Here is a 25,186-nt window from a genome sequence, read left to right on the forward strand (position 1 = left end):
TGAAAGGTTTCCTGGGTAACCACATGCCAAGCCTTGACTTGAAAGCCAGATGAAACGAGCAAAGCGGTGTGTCAACAAAGCTCTCAGTCCACCCCAAAAGCAAAAGGTTTTCTCTCATGAGTCGAAATCTCCAAGTTTAACTTTCAATTCATGTCGACATTTATTTAAACTGATCAATTTAACTTTTCTTTATCAGGAATGCCAGTATTCAGTCATCAAGTGTTCAGTCCCTCTGAATTGGTTCATTCTTTAAGACCCACCGTTTTAAACTGATGTTCAAAAGTCATATCGGAGAGGAGAATTTACATTAACACTGGCTCTGCCAACATAATGGATCAGATATTATCAGAACCAGGAGGTATGGACTTAAACTTCCTCCACACCTCTGAAAATATCCACACAACAGGGAATAAAAGTCAGAATTGGGACACTTTCAGCTGCAGTGTGAATGGTCTTCTTTTTGCCCAACTCTGGGCTCGTTATGAGGAGCAGCAGTTTTGGCTCAACTGCTTACAGCGTTATAAGTCATCTGAATAGTGCAGAGGTATGGTCTGCCAATTTCACAAAATGAGCACCATGTCTTTAAATGCAAATGCAAAAGAGAGAACTGTATTTCACCTGCAGAAAAGATTAAAGTGGAAGTAGATTGTGGCCGTGTTGCCACTTGCCAACTCGTTTTCAATGAAAGTAGCTATAAAGCTTAGTGGTTGTGGTGGCTGACTGCCTGCTGCTCACGGAGCAAGACGAGAGGAAGAGTGACAGCGTGCTGTTGGCAGAGGAGCCGTGGACTGTGATTACTCGGAACAGCATACATGGAAATGAAATATAATATATCTTGCTTTTCCCTGGATGGTCTGAAGTCACTACATTTGTCACTAGTCGCTTTTTAGAAATAAAGTCACTAAGAGGGTTGGAAAAAAGTCCCTAAATTTAGCAAGAAAGTCCCCAAGTTAGTTGGAAGTGAGGGGGGCGGTCACCTTAAAGTTGCCATGCTACACAAAACCGTTTTTACTCGCATTTTTTGAAATATGTTAGGTCCATATGTGTTTGTGTTATGTGGTGAATGTGAAAATGAACTGCTACCTCCTCTGTCAGCTCTAGCCACTGACAAGAAATAAGCAGAGAAATCAGACCAATTACAAAAGCTGGTCAGTCTGACATCATGTTGCCTGAGCTCATTACTAGTCATGAGCTCGCCCAGTTGCGCTGGGTAAAGGATGCTGATAGCCTCTCTCATTGGCTAGCAGTTGGCCAATCAGAGTCAAGCAGCTTAGCTCGTTGAATATTAATGAGAACTGGCACAAATCGAGCCAAGTCATCCTGCAGGCTTTCTATACCACGCTAGAATGGCTTGAAACAAGGTAACCACAATTTTTTTACAGAGTCCATGGTAGAACTTCAGACATTACCACAAAGTAATGACATACGTGTAACAGGGCACCTTTAAAGTCTGACAATCAAAGTTCAACAAGTCGTGACAAGCTGTGGTGACTCATCTGCTGTGAGGGATGTTTTAACTGCTAAACTCTTAAATCAAACCTCTAGCTAACCCGAACCAAACTGTTTTAACTGCTAAACTCTTAAATCAACCCGAACCAATTCTGACCACAAGCACAATCATCAGTTTTTCAACTAGACCAGATTTCCACATAAAAATACAACTTTCAATGCCTTTAACACATTGAAATTAGAGGTATTTGTCCGTAGTTTATTTTAACCGTGAATCCAGTCAGATCTCTAGCTGGTGTTTGTAAAGGTAAATAAAAGGAGTGGATTGGAGTGACTGTCATCATTGAAATCGTCAGCTTTCATAGAAAAAATGCTTTACAAAAGATGTCAAACCTGAAACATTTAGGAACCAGTCTAACAAAATATAAAATGAAATGAACAAATGAAAAACCGTGTTAGCTTGGCAGGTGTCATCGAAGGAACAAAACCATAGGTTGTACACCCAACTTACTAATGCTCTCCAATAACAAAATAAAAAAAATAAAAAAAAGAGGATGTTAAAGACTATTTTGTTACCTGTTAGATATGTTACCTGGTAGATATGTTGTGTAAGGTGGCTTTGTACAAAATAAAATATTCCGTATTAAATTCAGGGGGCTCAATTAGATTACATCAATCTGGTAACTTTATCCACTGATTGTGCCTGTTAAATATGGTTATCTTTGACATCCCTATGTTTAAATATCAGGAATACTCTTGAATGCTATGCTCTGTTAATTTGTGCATGGTATGTAGAGTTGGGCATCGAGAACAGATTCCTACTTGGAATTGGTTAAAACATTTATGATTCCAGTAGAATCATTTCTTTATTGGAATCGTTTGGAATTGTTTAGAGGATTTGGTTTCAAATCTGATCATCGCTTCCCAATTTAACATGCGCAAGTTTTGGTTTCCGTAGCGGCCAGCGGCTTGTTGTGTTGCAGCCATGGAGCACAGTAAGCGGCGCTCTAGTGTGGCTTTATTTTACATTGAAAAAGCTGTAAAACCGCAAACCACCATTGAATCAAAATGAAAGTTTCCTCTTATTTGTGAAAATAGGCATGTGTCCCGTTTCAACTCCACCCCTCAAAGAATCGGAATCGACAATCGATAACAACCGGAATCGAAAGGAAGAATCGGAATCAGAATCGTTAAAATCCAAAGGATGCCCAACCCTAATGGTATGGTCCTTTCATCGGAGGATCAGGGTCAGATAAGGTCCTCCTCCTTCATGTGAGATCAAAATAAAACAAGATCTTCCATCGTTACCGGAGGCTTGATCCTTTTGTTTGAAGCCTGCGAGCGCTCTGCAGCATCCACATCCATTACACTCGTTAGCCTCTGCCTGCACTTCAAATACTGCTGCTGCTGCTGCTGCTGCTGCTGGGTGAAGCGCCAGGGCGGCATGGGGCGGCTCTGTCCTCTTGCACTGAGAGGGAGTCGGTGATGAAATCTGCCGCAACACTGTGACTCAGGACCCGTGTGATGTTGCTCAAGGTTGTTCTGTGTGTCCGGTACACGGAGGAAAAAAAAATTAATCCCTGTTCTGTTGACACACAGGGAGAAACGGTCTGCTGATTGATGCGGATGCCAAAACCATTTCTTTTGATTCGCAAGTTTTCATCGACCGTATTTCATAACACTGTCACAACTTTTTTCAAAAGACAGTTGATGCTCGTTGATGCTGGAGAAAAAAAACGTCAGCGGCATCAACCCTTAAATTAGATTAGACTTTATTGATCCCACATTGGAACATTTCAGTGCTACAGCATACATATAGAATATGTATAAAATACAAGAACAACTATTCAAAAATACAAATAAAAAATACAAAGGAAAGAATGTACAAAGGTATATACAAGTGGCATATAAAAATGTACAACATAAATATACAACATAAATAGTATTTATAAAGGTGTAAGTTGCACTATAGTGCAGTATTGTGATGTGTATGAGTCTGAGTCAGTGATGAAGTGTTTGAAAAGTTGTACTGCCTGTGGTAGTCTGATGATGTCACTTTCACGCTCTGGGTCGGGACGTGCTGACTGACATGCGGCACGAGAACGGGACAGTTAGGTTTAGGAAAAGATGGCGGGTGGAGTTACAAAATGTACGTTTCAGTGACACGCGGTACAAGAACGGGACACAAACCCCCGGTCTCCTGGGTGAAAGCCCTGTGTTGTTTGACCCATCCACCCCCCACAGCCAACCTCCCTACGCGTCATTTCGGTCTTTCACATAGACAGTATATAATGGACCAACAGACCCCGTTGCTCTGGACGGAGACCAGTGAAGGATATTAGAAGCACTTTTCCGGTGATCTCTTGCTTTACTGTGCAGCCTCCAACTGAGAGAGACAACGTAAATGTGACGTGAGCAGCGTGTCTGAAAGTTGTAAGTCTTCTGGTAGCTGTGCCAAGAGAAATCTCAATCATTCCCAACAGAGACGGAGAGCGTAGGTATATGTAAGGAGATAACATGGGCACAGGCTAATTATTGCTAACTAAAATGCTAGTTAACATTAGTAATTAATCCTAAACAGCTCATGTAAGTCGAAACTGCCTGCAAGCTTATCCTGTACTATACAGCAATTCCTCTACTGTGCGACACAATCGTTAGCCTATTTTTACAAAAGCGTCTGCTACGGAGCCATAACGTGAGGTACAAGGTAATGGAGCCTTTTATACATTATTGTGTTTCTTTAGAACTAAACAATGGACAAATAGAGTCTTTAAATGCTTCAGATGTAAAGTTATTCGCTGTCAAGTGGCACCAAAATGTATGATAGTCAGTTGAATGCTAACGGGAGGTGATGGCCAGGTAGCAACAAAATGGCGCCATAGGAGGTTCGAGTTCTGAAGCGAAGCTTACCCCCTTGGTCTTTCATGGTACTCGCTACTGTCGTCGCTCTTAATACTACATCATCTTCAAGCGCCGCGGTCGCGCCTCTGCTCTGCCCTGTGCGTCCCATACAGACGCTGAGAGGTGCTTTTTGCGTCTTATCTGACGCTGAGAGTTACTGAGACATTGACAGCTTTTGCACAGCAGGTCTGAACCAAAATTCAGAAACACGATGATGATATTTTGCTTCTTAAAAGAAAGAAAAAGCTTTGGGTTCAGGCAATCTTTGCGAGGTTACGAGAGGATGTTGCGTTTGAGTGTCAGATGATAAGGTTTTATAAATCTTTGTTATAGGAATGAAAAGACTCCTTCTCTTCCTGTTAATCAAGGTCATTTGACGGTTTTCGTTGTGTGCCGGTGACGTCAGCCTGTGCCGATGACTCAGACCATTCAGTAAATAAGATGGGGACGAGCTAGGTGGAGAAAAATATGTCAAACTCATCCTGGGGTCTTCTTGCCCTCAGTCTCATAATGTCATTAACCCTCCGGTTGTCCTCGGGTCAAATTCGTTTTCAAAGTTACTATATGAGATATTTGGGTTTTCTTTCAAGCAAATTGGGCAAAAATAACATGAATGGTTCCACACAATGCTCTTCGCAAGTAAAATTAATGATCAGGTCAACACTCTCATTGGATTTTGGGTGTTTCATTTAATTTTATAGCATTTTAAAAGAAAATGAAATGGTTTCAAAACAGTATCCTGACTAAACTTTGACATATTATACCGTACCAGTCTGTGATTATCCATATCAACATACGTTCCTCTTATCCTAACAATGAGTCAAAATAATTCATATAATTTCATATAAATGAGGTTTATTGACCATGAATTCCAAAAATAAGTGTAAAACTAGTGGTAATAGATTGGCAGTAAAGTTAAAAAAAAGCACAAAAAATGTGACAAAATTGTTGAAAAAGGAAAAGAAAAAGTTAAAAACAACAAAAACCAAAAGTGTTAATTTCAACGTTGAGACGGGAGGACAACACAAGGGATGAACAGACAACTAAAACTTCAGAACAATACAACTCTGACTTTTTTTTTTTTTACCCGTTGCATAAAATAACATCTTTGGTTCGAAAGAAGCCACAGAAACGCGAGGAATTAACTCCCTGCTTGTCTTCGTACAAATATCTCTCACGTAAATTCAGTGGGGAATTACCTTTACATGAGTTTGCATTTCTAAAAAACAAGGGGGAGTTTCCAGTTCACTTCAATAAATTCTTACTTTCTTTACCTTCTTTGTTTGCATTTGTTCTGAGAACAGTTTTTTAAAGTCCAGAGACAACGCTCCCAAACGACCAGCTTTCTCCTCTGAGTGCAGCCGTATCTCACCTAACCATATTTGATTGGCGACCGTGAATGGATGGCGAGCTTTATTTGCTAGAGTAAAAGGTGAGCTGCTGACTACAGATGATTCACTTTGCTCTGGAAACTTGTTCTCGAGGGAGGAAAGGTGGAGGGATCCCTCGCCATGAAATATTCATCCTCTCCTCAGACTGCATGCAGAGCTGGCAGAGGGAAATAAAAAAAATGAAAAGAAATGCATAACAGAAAGGGATATCACTGGGATTGAACATATTTTGTTACTGTATTAGAACTACAGTTATGTCGACAGCCAGTCAAGAAGCCAAGATGTTAACAACGTGAAGGCGACAAACATATTGTCTTGTTCCATTTCTCCTCTGTTAAACAAAAGATGCAGAAACTTTATCTTCTAGACACATAAATGGTGAAGAAATATTGATTCATCATAGTGAGTGATTCAGAGTGCAGTGTTAAAAAAAAAATTTAATTATTATTTGACTTATTAGTTGGGGGGGGGGATTAGGAACATTATAGGGTAGCTTCAGCCCCCCTAAAATGGGCCTAACGAGGTCCAGGATAACAGATGACACCAAATTTGGATGACAAGGAGAAGAAAAACTTTCCTCTTTGAATGGACACAAGTTAAAAAAAAAAATTTTTAAACTTTACAGACAGGTGAGGCGAGACGGAGAGTATTTATGTCTCATACGAGAGGGCGGAAGAACAGAAAAGAAATAGTTGAAAGAATACAAAAGTACAGAAGGATAGATGGAAGAGGATGAGGAGCCGAGAGAAAGAAGAGGAAGAAAAGCACATTATCTCCTGCAGGCGTTCGCACTTCTGAGGAAGAAAAAAAAGAAAAGGTAGAGTTCTTTCACAGCGACTGATCTGACAGAACGTCAGCGAAAATACAACACCATCACATCCTCCATTTAATCTGCTGCACGCACGCACGCACGCACGCACGCACGCACGCACGCACGCACGCACGCACACACACACAGGACAACACAAAGCTACTATTTGACTGAAAACTGTTTGAATGTGAGGAATATCTGCTGATATGACTTAGAAGATGAAGAGAAGAATTCTTTCCTGTGACACTGTGTCTTTATTAAAACATCAAACGTTGAGTCTGAGTCAAGGAGAAAGACGATAAATCACAAACTGTCAGCTGTTCTTTGCATCATTCATGTTTACTGCAAGATACCTGAAGCTCTCAGACTCATGGCAACTCATTTTTAAAGTTATTACATTTCGATTTTTAGCATTCATTAACTAAAAGTAACGGAGGAATGATAAGAATAGTTCAGTCCGGAAAAGAGAACTTCTGGACACCCAAACATTTTGGTGTTTGTTTTTCGTACGTCCTACGCAGCCTTCATTCATGTGTTTAAAATAAAAGTGCGCAAGAACAAATGTTACTCTTAGTAAAGCATGTTCAGCGTATTCACGGATGAATTAGTCTGGAATCAACGGAAGTACATTTCCAGGATAATTGCCTGGATGTCCCTCACCTTCTGCTCTCTGTGTTGCCGTTGTCTAACTCTGTTCGCTTCAGGGGAACAACATCAAACCTCCAGCTAGCAAGCTACATGCTGAAAATGGCAAGTTTTGAAGAACATTTGGATTATGCAACAAGGCAGGCCTGCTTGGTTCTGTCGGTTATTTATTGTAGTTTTTTTTTTTTTTACAAAGAATATGTTTACGGCATTTCCTCTCTAACTGGGACGTTTTTGGACCGATTGGTGGGATTGCTGTGGACGAAGTACACAGGGCGATGCACTGGTACACAAATTATGATTAACCATGTATCATGCTAATTTAAATAGCTCACGTTATTGTAGTGTGTCAACAGTTAATTCATTTAATATCGTATGTGGCGTTTTCCTTTGCGGGGTGCAGCTGTTCCACATAAAACAAGTTCCTTCCCGAGAATATTTTGCAGAGCCACCGTTGCTGCGTCCGGAGCTTAGCGACGCACAAGATGTATTTTTTTTCTCTCCTATATGGTTTGCCTTACAGAACAATTCCGGCGCAAAATGAACCTAGGGGTTAATAACATATGTGTACCAAGTCGAGCGTTCTCTGGGATATGGTTTCATGTTAATCGAATGTGTCTCTAGCTTGAAACAAGCTAGCACAAACCGGTGATTAGCTTATAACGCTAGCCTTCGGGGCAGAGGGTAAAGTCAAAAGAAATCTCTATTTCTACACCACTAACAACGCTCAAAATAGCGCCACACTTCCACGGTAACATAACGAGGGTCCCTACATGTAAACTGACGCATTGAGAACTTTGTAAGTGTACAGACAGTTTAGAAAGATAGTTTAGAAAGACTGTAGCTTTCATGTATACAAGCAGGCGCCATCTTGGGAAAACAGTCATGACCAGGCGAACGACAAATGCCGTGCAACCAGTAACCAGTAACATAGCTCAAACAAGCCTCGAATAAGGCCTTTTTCCGAATATAGCATTTTACGATTAAGACATGTGGGATATGCCGTATTATTTGGGTTTTAGAGACATTCTTTGGACATGTATACAGCGCATTCAGAACAGGCGTCTCAGTCGGGGTTTTTACCGCACTTTACGGCCTGTTGCCTGTTTACGGCTTATGGTCAGCTCTGCGTGTTTCTATGGTTGCTGCCTGTACACAAATCAACCAGCCAACAGTTTGCAAGGCAGCAGACGAGAAAAGAAGGAGAAACACAGCTACTTTTAAACATTATCAAAGGCTTGGATATAGACAGGTTTTTGGATATGCGCACAAATCGCTACGCCAACCTTTTAAAGAAGCTGGTTGAAGGAATGAAAGAGGGAGGCTGTGTTCGCACGGTCCAATAAGCCCACCACTGCTTGTAAACTTCGAAAAAATCCTGTTTTGCATGGCTACATGTAAACGGGAATAGTAGTGGAATATTCACTTACATTAGCCATGTAAACAAATTAGTCGAAATATAGTCTTTTCGGAATAAGGGCAAAAAACAGAATATTATGTGCATGTAAACGTAGTCAGTGACATTGTCCTCTTAAAATCTTGTTTTGTTCCTTAAGGAACTTCTCTTGATTGGGGGGGGCTTGAAAGTTGTACAAACCGATGACGTTGTTCACCTATGTTCACAACATTTCCTGGTCTTAAACTTATGAACTCCTTACAGAGCTCCTCTTGTCACGAAGCAGCTGCTATTATCATATTCTGCCTCAAGACGACAACAAATGACACTCGAGATGCAAAAAAACATAAGAGAAGCTCTCTGAAAACCCTCCGACGAGCCGCGGTATCAGGCGACACAATCCGCCGCAGCTTTTCAAACCAACATCTGCTCGCAAGGTTTTGAAGATTGAACTTGGACGTATAATTAAAAGCTGTGGAGCTGAATTTAGCTGCGAGCCGGGAGTTCAAACAGGAGTCAGCCCGCTGTCGGCCCAGAGTTCCCGCTGAGAGAGCAGGAGGATTCCGGTGCTCCTGAAGGGGAAGCTCTCGGCTCGACTGCGCGGGAAGACTGGTTTCTTTTTTAACTCTCAGAAATCAGACATTTAAGTCCTGCTGCTCTCCTCCTTCACAGGCACCATGGGGGCATCTTCAACTAAACGCAGGAGGACAATCTTTTCTTTATGCATCATTAGTCTTAGCAGCATCACTGTGGATTAGCGTCATTAGTAGTCTCGCATTGCCAGACCTTCCCCCACAGCGCTGCGGAGGACGGTCTAGCCAGTCCACACAGCATTCCAGGATGGGAGAAAAACGTGCTCTGGTTTATTGGCATTTCTTTAAACCAATCACAATCGCCTTGGGCGGCGCTATGCGCCGGACGCAATAACGGTGCCTCTGCAAAATAGCCTCGGGAAGGAACTTGTTTTGGGGGAACGTGTACATTCAAAGGTTGTTTTAGTGATGCAACAGAAAACTCAGATTGGACAGATAGTCTAGCTAGCTGTCTGGATTTACCCTGCAGAGATCTGAGGAGCAGTTAATCATAGTCCTCAGAAATCCACCGGAGTTTAGAACGCCAACACAAAGAAAGCGGAAGGTAAAGCACATCCAGCCGAAATGAGAGACATCTGGCTGATCTTACAGCCGCACCAGAGCAATCCCATTTGCCGGAAATTAAACGTTAGTGAGAGTCATTCAAAACATATCAAAATTGGCCAAAAAATATATTTATACTCGAGAGATCATTGAGGGGCGGCCCTCATTTACAAGGACGTTGAGTTACAAAGACAAAGAAAACAACACAGAAAAGGAAGCCATCACAAGAAAAATAGAAAGACACTAAAACTTTCTGAATTGTAAAAATTGATTCGATAAACAGATCAGAAAAACCAGGATGCAAAAGAAATACAACTATGTTAAGCAATTACAAGTAAAAGTTAGGAGGTCCGAAATCAGTCTTCTAAAATGTCCAAAAGGCACAAGTGAGTTGATTTTTAAAAAAAAGTGCTGTATTTTCTTCCATGAGTCAGGTGCACTGAAGTTAAAAGCAATTTTTCCAAGTTCAGACATGGAACATGAAGTAAAAGCCAGACATTAGAGTGAGTCTGATAAAGTCCCTCTGAATGACAAAGTAATTATGTAAGGTAGTGTGGTTAATATACAAATATACAATGAAGTTTCTATCTATCTATGTATGTATGTATGTATGTATGTATGTATGTATGTATGTATGTATGCATGTAATGGCCGGCAGAGTGACTGCAAGGCATTGCAGGAATACTGTAATAACCCAAATAATAATTGTTACGGAAAACTCAGGAGCAGCTCGACTTCTGGATCCATGGAGAAGGTTCGGGGGACTTAGATGACTTGAAACAGAAGCATTTAATGAACTCTCGATTGAGCAGAATGAGAGAAAAAAATCTCGTCCCAAATCTAGTCTCTGTCTCTTTCCATGAGGCATATATCTCCTGCAGAAGCTGAAATGTTTGGGTTATATAACGATGTTCACAGATGCTCACTCAAATCTTGTTGTTTTTCACCTTCAGTCTGTCTCATGATGACAATTAATAATAATAATAATAATAATAATAATAACTGGTGATTCATCAATCCATCACACACTCTCTCCCTCTCTGTGTTAACTTCCGTTTCTTTCCAACAACGTGTTTCCTTCATCAACTCTCTGTACCTCCTGACTCAGAATAGAAACCTGTGAATTGAGTCTGCACAGCGTGATCCAGTCAGAGACAGACAAAGTGGCGGCAGTTTTCCGAGCTGACAGCGGGTCCCTGAATGTGTCCTGAAGCCATTTTCCCTCTCCACTGTGGTTCCTGCTGTTCCCCTTGCAAGGTTTGACTTTTACAAAGTAAAAAGGTGAAAACTACAATTCCCTGAGACAGAAGGAGAGAATTAACTTCTCAAATCCAAACTCTGATGCTCTGAACGTTTTGAGCTTGAAGTTCTAAACTGAGTTAGAGATTTCGGAAGTCGACAGACTCCGCAGATGATCTCCTCCAATTTAAGGCTGAAGCGCACTTTTCCAGGCTGATTGTGAGCAAACGTGTGCAGGAGATTTTCAAGTTGCTGTTGCTTTTATACTTGAATAGTTGGTTACACGTTACTTGAAGGTATCCACATAAGAGTGACATGACACTGTCATGAACGTGTAATAAACATTATAAACAAGTCCTAAACGTTTATGACATAACGCTTCTTTTAGGAAGTGTTGTTCGTTTTTTGTCATGACAAGTTATGGTTATGGTTATGGTTATGGTTAGGGTTAGGGTTAATGTGTCATAATTATGACAGTGTCATGTGTTCATTTCAGTGTCATGTCACTCTTATGTAAATACCTTCAAGTAAATTGTTACCGAATAGTCTCGCATTGCCAGACCTATTCCACAGTGCTGTGAAGTAAGGTCTGGCTACACCACACAGATACGTTCTGGGATAGGAGAACATTTTTTTAGCATTTCTTTAAACCAATCACAATCCTCTTGGGCGGCGCTAAGCTCCAGGCACAACAGCAGTGGATCTGTAAAATAGTCTCGGGAAGGAACTTGTTTTGGTGGACCATTTGCACCCCGCAAAAAATGAAAAAACGCAACATACAATATTAAAATGAAGTTAACTGTTGACACAATACAGTAATGTGAGCTATTTAAATTAGCTGATACATGGTTAAACCTCATTAGCCGTGTGTATTTTGTCAATAACATATCCCCGCCAATCGGTCCCAAAACGTCCCACTTAGAGAGGAAATGCCGTAAACATATTCTTTGTAAATCTTTACGATCCTTCCCCTAAAGAACCAAGCAGGCCTGCCTTGTTGCATGATAAAACTTTTCTTCAAAATCTGCCTTTTTAGGGTGGAGCTTGCTAGCTCGAAGTTTCCCGAAGAGAACAGAGTTACAGTGAAAACACACCGGGCGCGTAAGCATAGCCGCGTAGTTCAGCTATTTTCATTTCGGCACCCATGTTATTCAATCTGTCCGTTCGCAAGGGGCGCAACCGTTTCGGCGTCACCTCTATTTCTTGCGCGAGACGTGAGCAAATGTGTCAAGCCAGGCAGGTAATCACAAACAGGAAGACCATTGTGCAGCCGGATACTTTACAAAAATAAAACACACACTCACCTAAAGGATTAATAGGAACACCATACTAATACCATGTTTGACCCTATCCTATAAATATGGGCTGACATTTCTAAAGAATATTTCCAGCACCTTGTTGAATCAATGACACAAAGAATGAAGGCAGTTCTGAAGGCAAAAGGGATCCTCCACACCATTACACCCCCACCACCAGCAGCCTGGCCAGTGGTAACAAGGCATGACGGATCCATGTTCTCATTCTGTTTACGCCAAATTCTGACTCTACCATCTGAATGTCCCAACAGAAATCAAGACTCATCAGACCAGACAACATTTTTCCAGTCTTCAAGTGTTTTTTGGAGAGCTCGTGCAAATTGTAGCCTCATTTTCCTATTTTTAGTGGAGATGAGTGGTACCCGGTGGGGTCTTCTGGTGGTGCAGCCCATCCTCCTCAAGGTTGTGCGTGTTGTGGCTTCACAAATGCTTTGCTGCATACCTCGGTTGTAACGAGTGGTTATTTGAGTCAAAGTTGATCTTCTATCAGCTGGAATCAGTCGGCCCATTCTCCTCTGACCTCTAGCACCAACAAGGCATTTTCGCCCCCCCAGGACTGCACCATACTGGATGTTTTTCCTTTTTCAGACCATTCTTTGTAAATCCTAGAAAAGGTAACTGTAACTAAGCAGATTGTGAAATACTCAGACCAGCCCGTCTGGCACCAACAACCATGCCACGCTCAAAGTTGCTTAGATCACCTTTCATTCCCATTCTGACATTCAGTTTGGAGTTCAGGAGATTGTCTAGACCTGGACCACATTGAAGCAGCTGCCATGTGATTGGTTGATTAGATAATTGCATTAACGAGAAATGTAACAGGCGTTCCTAATAATACTTTAGGTGAGTGTAGGTTCATGGTGGTTTTGGCTGTCTTGATTTCTTACAGCACATAAGAGAAATGGGTTTAACCAGCTTTACTCATGAGGGTCACACCTGTGGCCCTGCTTGGCCCCATAAACTGTAAATGGAAACAGAAAATGTGAGGCCCGAGGACGAGTGCTCACACGGGCTGGAAAATGTTTCTGGTGATGGAGCGTTGTAATGTCATCTTTCTCCGTTCCCTGTCCGTATTCACTGTAATAAAACCCAGAATAAACCTTGAAAACCAGGTGAAAGTATGGATATCAGCGTGACCCAGCTCAACGCGCGGGAGGTCGAGGATTTCTGGAGTTCAGGCCTTAGAGGAAAAACCCTGCAGCAGCTGATAGCAGAGAGAGAGTTCAAAGACTTCAAAGGCAAACAGACAAGAAAAGAAAATTTAATCTACGGTTAATAGGATTATAAAGCTGAGGAAATGATTATTTAAAGACATTTTCATATTTCCTACATAATCTTAGTGAAGTGTGATCGGGGAAAGCTCAGACGAGGAACTTCCAGGGGGGGTGGGGGAGTACTATTTTTGCAGCGATACTATGTAAATGCTCCTTTAATCTGTGACAGCTTCTGTCTGCCAATCAAGTCACTGACTCCGCTGACTGGGGGAACTCTGCTGTGAGCGGCCAGCTGGCCCGGCACAGAGCGGCACGGCTCGGCCTGGTGGAAACAGCCACTTACAAGCCGACCCACCCGGGCTCATCGCAGAAACACAACGGGAGGAACAAACAAGGTCTTTTTCAGCCCCTGCTGAGTTTTAGGTCCAGGTGTGTAGCAACGCAATATGTGATAGCAACGCATGATGTAAAAAAAAAAGTCAAAATGTAATAAAATGTCACTTCATTATGTAATAACACCCGCGTTATGTAATCTGCCGTATTTTGTAATAAAACCCCTCAACGCAATGTGTAATAACTGTCTCCGCATTTTGTAATTAATTATTACATAATGCTCTATGTCCTCCTTTCCTTCTCTACCTCCTCTTCTTTCCTACTGTACCTTCTCTTTCCTTCCTATACCTCGTCTTTTCCTCCCCCACATTCCCCCTTTCCTTCTCTCCCTCTCCTTGTCCTCCTCTATGTCCTCCTCTACACACAGATCCTGTTGTGGTCGAGTGTAAAAACCCTTAAGTAGAGGTGAAGCAACCTCCCAGCATCCCACAGGACCAGCTGGTGACATCACAGATGGTCACATGCCTCGTAGCGTCGCCCCCCTGCAGGTAAACACACACCTGGCCCCCCCCTCGAGAGGAAGAAATCACAGAGTGTTCATCCATCTGTGCTCGAGATGCACGCTGAGGGGGAGATCTGCAGCTGTTGTCATGGAAACGGGCTTCACGACGGTGGCTCCGATCCCGTGCTGTGTTGCGGCTCCTCGGCAGGGCCTCAGGTGACATCGGCAACATCTGTTGACGTTTCAGCAGCTGGATGACATCATTGGAGGACGCAGACATTTACCTCACAGATGTTCTTTCACTCGATATCGGCTCCTTTTCTTCCTCCTCCTCCTCCGCTTTTTCTCCTCCTACTCTCCCCTTCCTTTCATCATCTGTGTCCTCCTTTCCTTTACCACCTCCTCCTTCCCTCCTCCACCTCCTCCTTTACGTCTCTACCTACTCCTTCCCTCTGTACTTCTCTACCTCCTCCTTTCCTTCTCCACCTCCTAATTTCCTCCTCTGCCTCCTCCTTTCCTTTTCTATCTCCTCTTTTCCTCCTGTATACATGTTTATCCTCCTTTTAGTCTTTACATTCTTCTTCCTACGTTACCCACAAGGCAACTCCACGGTCGACAGTTCAGTTGCAGATTTGGGTGTTTTCAATGCTAGTCAGCGGCTAATGTAGCCTGCAGCAGAGATGAGTGGCGGGCTAACAGAGGTCTTCTAATCTTTCTAACACCACACCTCCAGATTTATTCCTTTTTTAAATTTGTAGTCTTGAGCCGACGCTGACTCAAGTGACATCACTTGAGGACATTTATCAGGCGTCACACAGACACTTAAGGCTTTATAAATTTAGATTACGTATGCAGTAGCACTCCCCAACACCTGTAAACACTCGTCGTAAAATCAATAAAAGAGTTCCCTTTTAAAAAACATTAAAAATAAAAAACAGAGCAGCCTGTAACGGTTAAACAGCTGTGGTAATAAACCGTTATGAAGCTAATTATTGCCGTGAGACAATGAGGCTTTTCACACCAGGAGCTTAAATAGACATTTAATATTTATTTTTTCAAAGTCGGCCTGATGAGTCATCATCTGTTGGGTTAGAAGATAATTCAAGAAAGACAACTGCATATTAAAAGGACGTGCTTCCCCACAATCTACTCATTAAAAGCTAATCAGCTATCAGCTCTAATCAATACATCCTCTGATCACGTTGAACATTTCATCCGTGAACTGTTCAGCCGGCAACAGCCAGGAGGCTTCATGCCATCAGACCTCATTCCTGTTGATAGAAATGCATATGCAGGCTGCAAATTAAGCCACGTGTAGCAGAGTGTGTGTGTGTGTGTGTGTGTGTGTTGTGTGTGTGTGTGTGTGTGTGTGTGTGTGTGTGTGTGTGTGTGTGTGTCAGCAGCAGAGATGAAAGCTCATTGATGCCCACAGAGGAGCCACAGCTGCTCTCTGAACAGCATCTCGTTATTAATCTGAAGCTTTTTAAAAAACATCGACCGCATCCGTTCTTCATGATTACCGCTGCTGCCGTTTACACACAGATTACAGCCCTGTCGCAGGTAAATACGTAGGATGTTACAGCGGCAAGGCTCACTCATAACCACGGTTACGGTGGCAGAGAGAACCAGAACAAGTGGCAGGCGGATTAAAAATGTAATTGTATTATATCTTTTTCATTAGATTTCATGTTCAAAAACACCAAACTTTTCTATTATCTTATTACAGTGTTGTAAAGTTGTCCTGCGTACTGCACTACATGTTTGTTTCTATTTTATTTTTATTTTTATCTTACAGGAAAACAGCCTCACTGTGTAGTCTGAATGTTGCATCATTCATTATTTGGGTTTTGCACCAGGGGGACTTGTTCTTTGTGCTGTGCTGCACGGTATACAGACAGATGACACTAAAGTCTTTCTTATGGTTTTTATTCGTGGCGGAGTCCGCCTTTCCCACGCTGGATTTAAATTGCCTTCGCAGGAAAAGATGCAACATCTAATCCATGTGTTGCTGGTTTTTTTTCGTGGGAAAACAGTCATGACCAGTCGAACCACGAACGCCGAGCAACCAGTAACATAGCTCAAGCACGGCGTTCGTCGTTCGACTGGTCGTGACTGTTTTCCCTAGATGGCGCCCGCCTTTATCTTTTTAATAAACTGTCTGTCCACTTACAAAGTTCTCAATGCTTCGGTTTACATGTAGGGACCCTCATTATGCTACCGTGGAAGTGTGGAGCTATTTTGAGCCTTGTTAGTGGTGTAGAAATAGAGATTTCTTTTTACTTTTCCTTGTGCCCTGACGACTAGCTACGAAAGCTATTATAAGCTAATAAGCGGTTTGCGCTAAAACTGGTCACATTCGATTAGCATGTAAACATATCCCAGAGAACGTATTAACCCCTAGGTTCATTTTGCGCCGGAATTGTCCTTTAAGTTGCCTCTAATGCTAACCAAACATTTCTTCAAATTAAAAGTGTTGCAACTGGCGAAACACGGGGTGACTTTTATTGTGAAACAGACACAGGAAGTGTGATGTGTTTGTCGCTGTGGTTTAGTCCACATCGCTATTGTGCATCTGGACGCAAAATTACGAATCCCACTATGGCCACGCCAAGACCCGCCCTACGAAGCAGCTCGATTGGTCGGGGTAAGGCATTTCACCTCGAGTGGTTAAGGTTAGGATAGCCGATTGGTCAGGGGATAGGACCTGAACAAATGGGGTTACCTTGCGTAAGCATGGACGCCTGGCCAATAAACGCTATTGAAGGGCGGGTCTTGGCGTGGCCATAGTGGGATTCGTAACATCGCCATCTGGAATGCATCTACAGACAAGATAACGGCCATTTTTGGTGTTTTTAACCCAAACCACAATCCTTTTTTTATAATATTAACTAGTCGTTGGCACAGGACAGTCACCTTCTGTCAGCTAAACTTAACGGCAACGGCCTCTGAAACAACCTCACGGTGCTCATGTTCACCTTTTGTCGGCTAAATGTGACCGTCATATGACCGGTCATCGTGCAACCGGCCGGCAGTCGCCAACATTTCGAAGGATATCATATGTATTGGGAAAAACGTTTCATACCAAGATATCATACTAACCCGCTCATGAGAATGCATTGTAGTATTATACTACACTTGCTGTTGTTGCAAGCTCAAATCCTGGTGGAAGTGTCTGGCTTTACATTCCTCTTTTTTATGGCAAATTGTACTACAGTAGTTGCTGTAGCTACAGTAGACCAACCCGCTTTCACTCCCAACTCGTAAAATACGAACACTTGGTCAGTGGCTCTCACTCACGCCCTTTAGCGTCTGTATGGAACGCACCGGGCATAGCAGCAGCTCGCGCTGTAAGATGACTTTTTAAGACGGTACCAAGTAGTATGAAAGACCGAAAATCAGAGTAAGGAGGTTGGTTGATGGGTCAAACAACACAGGACTTTCACCCAGGAGACCGAAGTTCGTGTCACTGAAACGTACATTTTGTAACCCCACCCACCATCGTTTCCTAAACCTAACCGTCCCGTTTTTGTGCCGCATGTCAGTTAAACGCAAGTCACGCCAAGGGGCCAGACGCGAGTCCCGAGAGCGTCCAAAACTGTCGCCAAGAGTCCACGATGATGCATAAGGAGACTTTTTTTTGCGTCAACAACAAACGGCACCTGCTTTTTGACGCCATGGGAGTGAGAATGTGTTGAGTAGACACATCCACATCAACTGCTACAGGGATAGAAACAGCCCTAAAAACAGAAAACTGCTGGAAAAGTAGACCAAGCAATAGCCACACTCGCAGCAATTTAAGCACATCTGTAGCCACAGCCACCACTGACGCATTTGTCTGTTGACATACAGTATCCCAATGCAGTATTTTTTTTCCCAGCTTCAATTCTCCGTCACTGATCAGATCACTGGATATTATGTAAGAAATAGAAGTAGTTTGATAGAAACAGAAATAATCGAGGTGGAGCACTCCTCGGCTTTTAAAGTTGGATTGCTTTTCTCTTGATCATCACCTAATGCGGTCAGTGGTCAAAAAGAAAACCGAATCTGAATTCAACACACACATATCGCTGATCTCCAACATACATGTTACCGCTGATGAGTCTCACACGCACCCTTAACAAATCTCATTATCATCATCAGAGCTCGTCTTGGTGTGATACCATTTTAATCAGCGAAAGCAGAGAGTCTGATCACCTCGCAGTGACCTGCCGAGGAGAAAACAGCGTCGACTTCTGCTGTAATTACATCAAGAGTCAATTACACGACCTCTCTTCCTGTTCGCTCGCCAAACACACGGCGAGTCTTATCAACCAACAGCTTCGAAAACCACAGTGGCTGTTCATCCTGCCTGTCCTCCATCGCTCTGGGGACATGTGTAGCAGAGAGAGAGTGTGTGTGTGTGTGTGTGTGTGTGTGTGTGTGTGTGTGTGTGTGTGTGTGTGTGTGTGTGTGTGTGCGTGCGTGTGTTTGTGTGTGTGTCAGCAGCAGAGATGAAAGCATGAAAGGTTTTTAACCCTCGTGTTGTCCTCAGGTCAAAAGTTTTTATATCAGAAATATAGGTTTCTTTCAACCAAATTTCCCCAAAAATAACATGCAACACTAAAATAAATATCGATGATCACTACTTTCATGTTCTACTCGGGTCCAAATCTGTGATAATACATAAGCATATGTTCCTTTGATCTTAACTATTGGTCAGAATAATTCAGAATTTCTGCTAATTTGACTCAAAAATTAGGCATCATTTCATGTAAATGAGGTGCAGTGACCATACATTCCAAACAGAAATGTAAAACGAGTAATGGTAATAAGTCGGAATCAAGTTGGCTAAGAAGACGTAAGACAGACCTGGGGGAGACTTTACAGGCTACTTTAGGCTTTATAAAACAGGCAAACCAAACCAGGTCCATGTTGGTCGATGGGAAGACAACACAAGGGTTAATTCATCTCAGCGGATTTTCAAAGTAAAACCAAACTCGCAGATCTAAACTTCTCGGCTTTCGCGGGCTTGGGTTCCTTTACCTGACTCTCTGGAGATCTGGACGAAGGCCTCGACGCCGCTCTCGCCGTAGTTCCCCTCGGAGGCGAGCGTGGACACGTAGTTCCAGCTCATCGCCGTGACGATGTCCAGCATGGCCTGGGCCTGGTAGGAGTCCGGAGGAACGACGCGCGAGAAGAAGTCGTAGCGGGTGTTGTCGCTGAGCTCCGGAGCCGTCGAGGCGTAGCTGATCTGAGGGATCTGTGGAGACACGCAGGGGTTAACCGTTAGCTTCAGAACCACGGAAACAGCAGACACAACATACGGAAATGTTAAACTTATAGATATTTCATATAGGAAAGTAACGCACGCAACGTTTTAGTCAGTTTTTTTTTTACCTCTGATGCTTTTTCTGATGTTTTTGTTTCAACATTTTTTTTCACATGTTCTGTATTTTAAGTGAAGCTACATATAATTTCCGTGTTTTAATTACGGAGCGAAGTCCGGGTAATGAGCTGCCAGAACATTATCTGTTATTTTACGGATTTATTTTCTAGAGTGAAGGGCTGTCGAGAGGTGCTGATCAATGGGAGTAGAATTGAAACTAAGAAAAAAAGTGTTCCGCACTCTGGCTCTATATGAATTTCTTTATTCATACAATGTTTTAGCCCTCAGGCCTTTTTTATGTTGATTTAAAGAAGGCCTGATGGCCGAAAAGTCATCAAAATAAAGAGAGAGAAATGCATATAGAGCCAGAGTGTAAAAAAACTACTAATAGATATCACCATAAAACTTCCCAGGTGATTTCTTACTTTAACACGTTTTTTGTATTATTAGTTTATTGTTGATGTAGTTTGAATATGCAAATGAGTCATTATCTAATGCTAACGTTTTGGTGAATTGAAGAGAAATCTACAGACACAAATGGACAAAGTCAAACAAACGTGTATTTTGAATGATTACTGTACTTTCCACTTGTCTGAAAGAAGACATGTTATGAAGGCATAGGTGTAATTTACAGGCAATAATCAAAACAGGTCAATGCAACCCCCACCAAAAAATGTATTATAATTTCCTTTACATAAATAAAGACATTTGCTACATATATTGTTGCAGAAAAATTCACCAGAATGCAGAAAATTAAGTGTTGGATGCTCAAAATATTTTATTTTCCTCAAAAATGGAGATCTCAACCTCCCCACCAATGTTGAACCCAAAGTTACTCCCTTTTATGAAGGCAAAATAGCCCCAAAATCTCAAAACTGCAGTGCACGACAAACCAACTTTCGTGTCCCGCCTTTAAATGTTGTTCAGTATGGCTCCCGGACATCCTGCAGTAGATTTTTTGAGATTTAAAACCAATCGAGCTTGACCCTTAAATCCCAACCTTCCCCAGCTTCCTGTTGTTCGCTTTTCTTGTCGGAGTCGAGTTTGCGAGCTCTGCGGCGTGAATTAGGGAGGCGGATCAGGTCATCCGTCCTGCAGGCTGACAGGCCCGACAGGCCCGACAGGCCCGGCGGGGCTGCATAATGGTCCTTTACAGAAAGATTGAAGGCCTGATTGATTTCACTTCAATCCGAGCTCAGAGGTCGCTATGTTGGGACGAGCGCCGCCGGGCGCCTCATCAGGATTCACAGGAGAGGAGAAGGGAAGAAGACGGACGACCGAGGGCCAGACGGCAATACAAACGTCAATCGGCTCGCCTGGCTCGGCGACAGGCGGCAAATTAAAGCCCAGCACTGTAAATACAAACCTGTCTGAGAGCTGACGCTATCACACCGCTGCAGGTTAAACCGCCAGAGAGGACGTTTATTTCCAACACAAAGAACACGTCTAAGGTTCCGATGCCGTTTTTTTTTTTACAGACTTTAAACTTTTCCTGTTTATCTGATGGCTGTGTTTCGGATTACTTTGATTCACATCTTTGATTTGACACGAGATAACAACAAGTCCAACAAAGTTTTCTAATCGGATGCGTCACTTTATATTTATATAGCATTATATTTTCACATTATATTTTTTATATATATTTTTCTTTTTATTGTATTTCTTCTGATATTTTGTGAAGAGCTGACTCTAAGAGCAATGCACAAAAATGTAAATGTACCTGAACACAGCATTCTGGGATGGGATAAAAAAAAACGTGCTCTGGTTTATTGGCATTTCTTTAACCCTCCTGTTGTCCTCAGGTCTAATTTGACCCATTTTGAAAAAGTTTCTACATCAGAACATTTGGGTTTCTTTCAACCAAATTGTCAAAGAAAGTAAGGTGGATGGTTCCGTACAACGCTCTTCACAAGTCAAATAAATGATCAGTCCACTACTTTCATTGAATTTGGGTGTTTTATTCAATTTTAAAGCATTTGGAGAAAATAATGCAACGTTTTAGTCAGGTTTTTTTTTACCTCTGATGCTTTTTCTGATGTTTTTGTTTCAACATTTTTGAAGCTTTTTTCACATGTTCTGTATTTTAACTGAAGCTACACATAATTTCCGTGTTTTAATTGTCCTTTACCTGACAAGTCATATTTTTATCTCTGAGGCTGTCCTCCTCCTGAGAACAACGAGACCATCAGTCATTTCAGCAAATGACCCAAAAACAACATTTGTTTTAAGTTCATGTGCCAAAGCAGCCACAAAGTCCGCAGAGGGAGGGAGGAGGTCCGAGTGGATGGATGGGTCAACAGAACGCAGGAATTTTGCCGTTTGTTTCCATCAAACGCGAAGGAGGAAAGATTTTCGGCACAACACTGGGATGACTTCAGCAGTTTGTCCCAATGAAACCTCCTCTGATTCTGGGGAGCGTTTACTCCCCAGTAACCACTGTGGAACGAAGCTCAAAAGACAATTGCTTATTGCCTCCTTTCGCGTTTGATGGAAACAAACGGCAAAATTCCTGCGTTCTGTTGACCCATCCATCCACTCCGACCTCCTCCCTCTCTCTCCCTCTGCGGACTTTGTGGCTGCTTCGTCACTTGAACTTAAAACAAATGTTGTTTTTGGGTCATTTGCTGAAACGACTGATGGTCTCGTTGTTCTCAGGAGGAGGACAGCCTCAGAGATAAAAATATGACTTGTCAGGTAAAGGAAGTTGTATCCAAAATGTCAACTACTGTGTTCAAAACAGCTTTGTCTCAGAGGCTTTTAGACGTTATCTAAAACATTTGAAGGCCATTTGTTTTCATCACGTCATAATTTATATGCATATATGCCTTTATATATGTATATAAATGACATATGGTGAGGATTTTTACATCTGACATAAAAACTGACTAAACTAAAGAAACCTAACTCATCCAAAAAGAAGACAATCACGTGGTCTATTCTTTTTTTTTCCTGATACAAGGTCTTCCCCTGACATTGAAACTATACCGAAAATATCTTAACTCAATATCCACTTACTAGATTTTGGAGACAGATGGCCCGTAGTGTGGAAGATTTAAAATGTCTAAATTTAGACAAATCAAGTGAATTGTGTGGTGGTTAATAATTTACGAAATATTTGTCATTTTCAAATGTAGTTTTCATTTAGTTATTAAATGCATAAATAAAAAGCGAAAAAAAACTGTGTTTCTTTGCTCGATTTGTTTTCCTTTAAGCTTTTCAAAACTTCCGTAGCAAACTCCTTTCTGGAAACCTCCGATCCAGTCAGTGGAAAACTGTAGCGTTTGTTTCTGACTCAAATGTGTGTGGACAGTCGGTGGAAAACTTGTTTCTGACAATAAAGTCAACCGACTGAGACAGACTGTGTGACAGCAGCGACAGATTAGATCAGGAATCATGGAGATTCATGGAGTTGACGCTGAGATGAACGGGGATATTTCTCTCTCTCTTACACACACACACACACACACACACACACACACACACACACACACAGAGTACAGTGTTAAAATACCTGTGATATTTCTCACTCGTATGCGCGATCATGCACACACACGCGCACACACACACATGCACGCACGCACACATGCGCACGCACACACACACACTTGTGTGCACACATACTCGCATGCACACACACACACACACACACACACACACTAAATAAAGACTGCAGCTGCATGAGAATATAATGGGGACCACCATTAGCATTAATGATGCATTGTGGGCTGCTCAGTTAGCTGTTGCTCCATTAAAGCACATACACTACTCTTGTATTTATGTAGAAAATGTCACCATGCTGTGATCTGAGCAGAAAAATAACATTATGACTCCAGCTTTGTGGGTACGTCATCAAGTTATGGCATTAATAATGGCTGTACCTGTAAAATCTTAAGTCACAGAGTTCCACGTGTTATTAGATCAATTGCAGAGAGACTCTCAGACAGAAATCAAACTTGTGCCCCGCTGGTGGCTTCTGAAGGACTTCCTGCTATGACCGGAGGACTGCAATTCTAATTAGCGGCCTAATTGGCCACCCCGCCGTCAGCTCGCCGCACACTCACATCTCCGTCCTCACAACAGCTCAATAATCAGCTCACAAACTTCACTGTGAAGCAACGCAGCGGGTCTTCAATGTCTGCTTTTACTGTCATGGCTGCTGCTCCACACAGAGCTTTTATTTTGAAAAAAAAGGTAAGAAAAGCTCAAGACTGAGCAGATCTGAAGCTCTTATCTGTAGGTTGTAGCCATTTTGAGAAAATTCACTCATTGTATTCATTTTAGGGTTGCTATCAAGGTTGAAAACATAAACAAAATGTTTAAAATTCTAGTCTCAAAGATACCAGAGATATCAAATGTATCAAGCTGAATTTTGAGGGGAATGGGTTTAAAGTTAGCAGATGGCAATCTTATACATGCAAAAAGAAACACAAATTCATTAACTATAGTATTTTTGGAAAAAGGAAAAAGACGACCTCCGTTTTCATCTTCAGTCTTCTAACAACAGTCTTTCCTTGACTTAAAATACCATAACATTCAAGTCCAACATATGACCTCACAAGTTCCTTTCTGTTTTCAGGCAGCATGTGTCATTTTGGACCATATCTTTATTTATTTATTTTTTTACCTTTATTTATTCAGGGAAGGTTCACTGAGAACAAAGGCCTTTGACCGCATTTTTTTTTTTTACCTTTATTTATTCAGGGAAGGTTGACTGAGAGGAAGCCTCTCTTTTGCAGGAACGCCCTGATCCCATTCCCACAGTTCCACATTCATACCTGGAAGCTGCCCAGTACAACCACAGTCTGATCTGCTGGCCACTGAGCAGCTCCACTAGAGCGGTTGGGGTTAGGTGCCTTGCTCAAGGGCACCTCAGTGGTGGAAATGAGGGAAGTCCTGTTCTTTCACTTTCCCCACCCAGATTTTATCCTGTCGGTCTGGGGATTGAAGCTTGCGTCTCTAACCTTTAGACCACCACTGCCCCCCAAATATAATATACAGATTCTTTCAAGTAATGTTTATTATAATAATAATAATAATAATAATAATAATAATAATAATAATAATAATAATAATAATAATAATGGTAAAAATATTATGGTAAAATATTATAATATTGGTATGGTAAAATATAATATTTTCAGAGAGAGATTTTTGAATTACATTTATATCTGCATTTATGTCAAAACCTAGAGCCTTTCAAACATCAAAATGTAATTTATTAATATGTATTTGAGTCAAAATGACATAAAAATCTTTTCCTATTCTATTTTGCCTGGAAATGCTTCCAACGCGCTTGCGTGTCGCGTGACAAATAGGCGCCGGTCCTATTTTTTAGCATGCACACGTTTGAGATGTGCGTGTCACGCGGGCAGTGTGAAAGCTCTAACCTGTTACCATGGGAGCCGAAATGAAAACGGACACGCCACGCAGCTGACACGCTCTCGCCACGCACCCAGTGTGAAGCCGGCCTAAACTGTTTACAAAGCAA

General features: G+C 42.0%; 1 protein-coding gene across 1 annotated transcript in view; it reads right to left on the reverse strand.

Annotated features, from left to right (window-relative positions):
* The window catches only part of grm8b (glutamate receptor, metabotropic 8b), a 158,656-nt gene that overhangs the window by 74,176 nt on the left and 59,294 nt on the right, over positions 1 to 25,186 (reverse strand). Inside the window, exon 3 of the mRNA XM_039809785.1 lies at positions 19,356 to 19,572. Within this exon, the coding sequence (XP_039665719.1) occupies positions 19,356 to 19,572 (217 nt within the window). The remainder of the gene's footprint in view (positions 1 to 19,355; positions 19,573 to 25,186) is intronic.

Source organism: Perca fluviatilis, chromosome 8, assembly GCF_010015445.1.
Source record: "Perca fluviatilis chromosome 8, GENO_Pfluv_1.0, whole genome shotgun sequence".
Classification (NCBI taxonomy): Eukaryota; Metazoa; Chordata; class Actinopteri; order Perciformes; family Percidae; genus Perca; species Perca fluviatilis.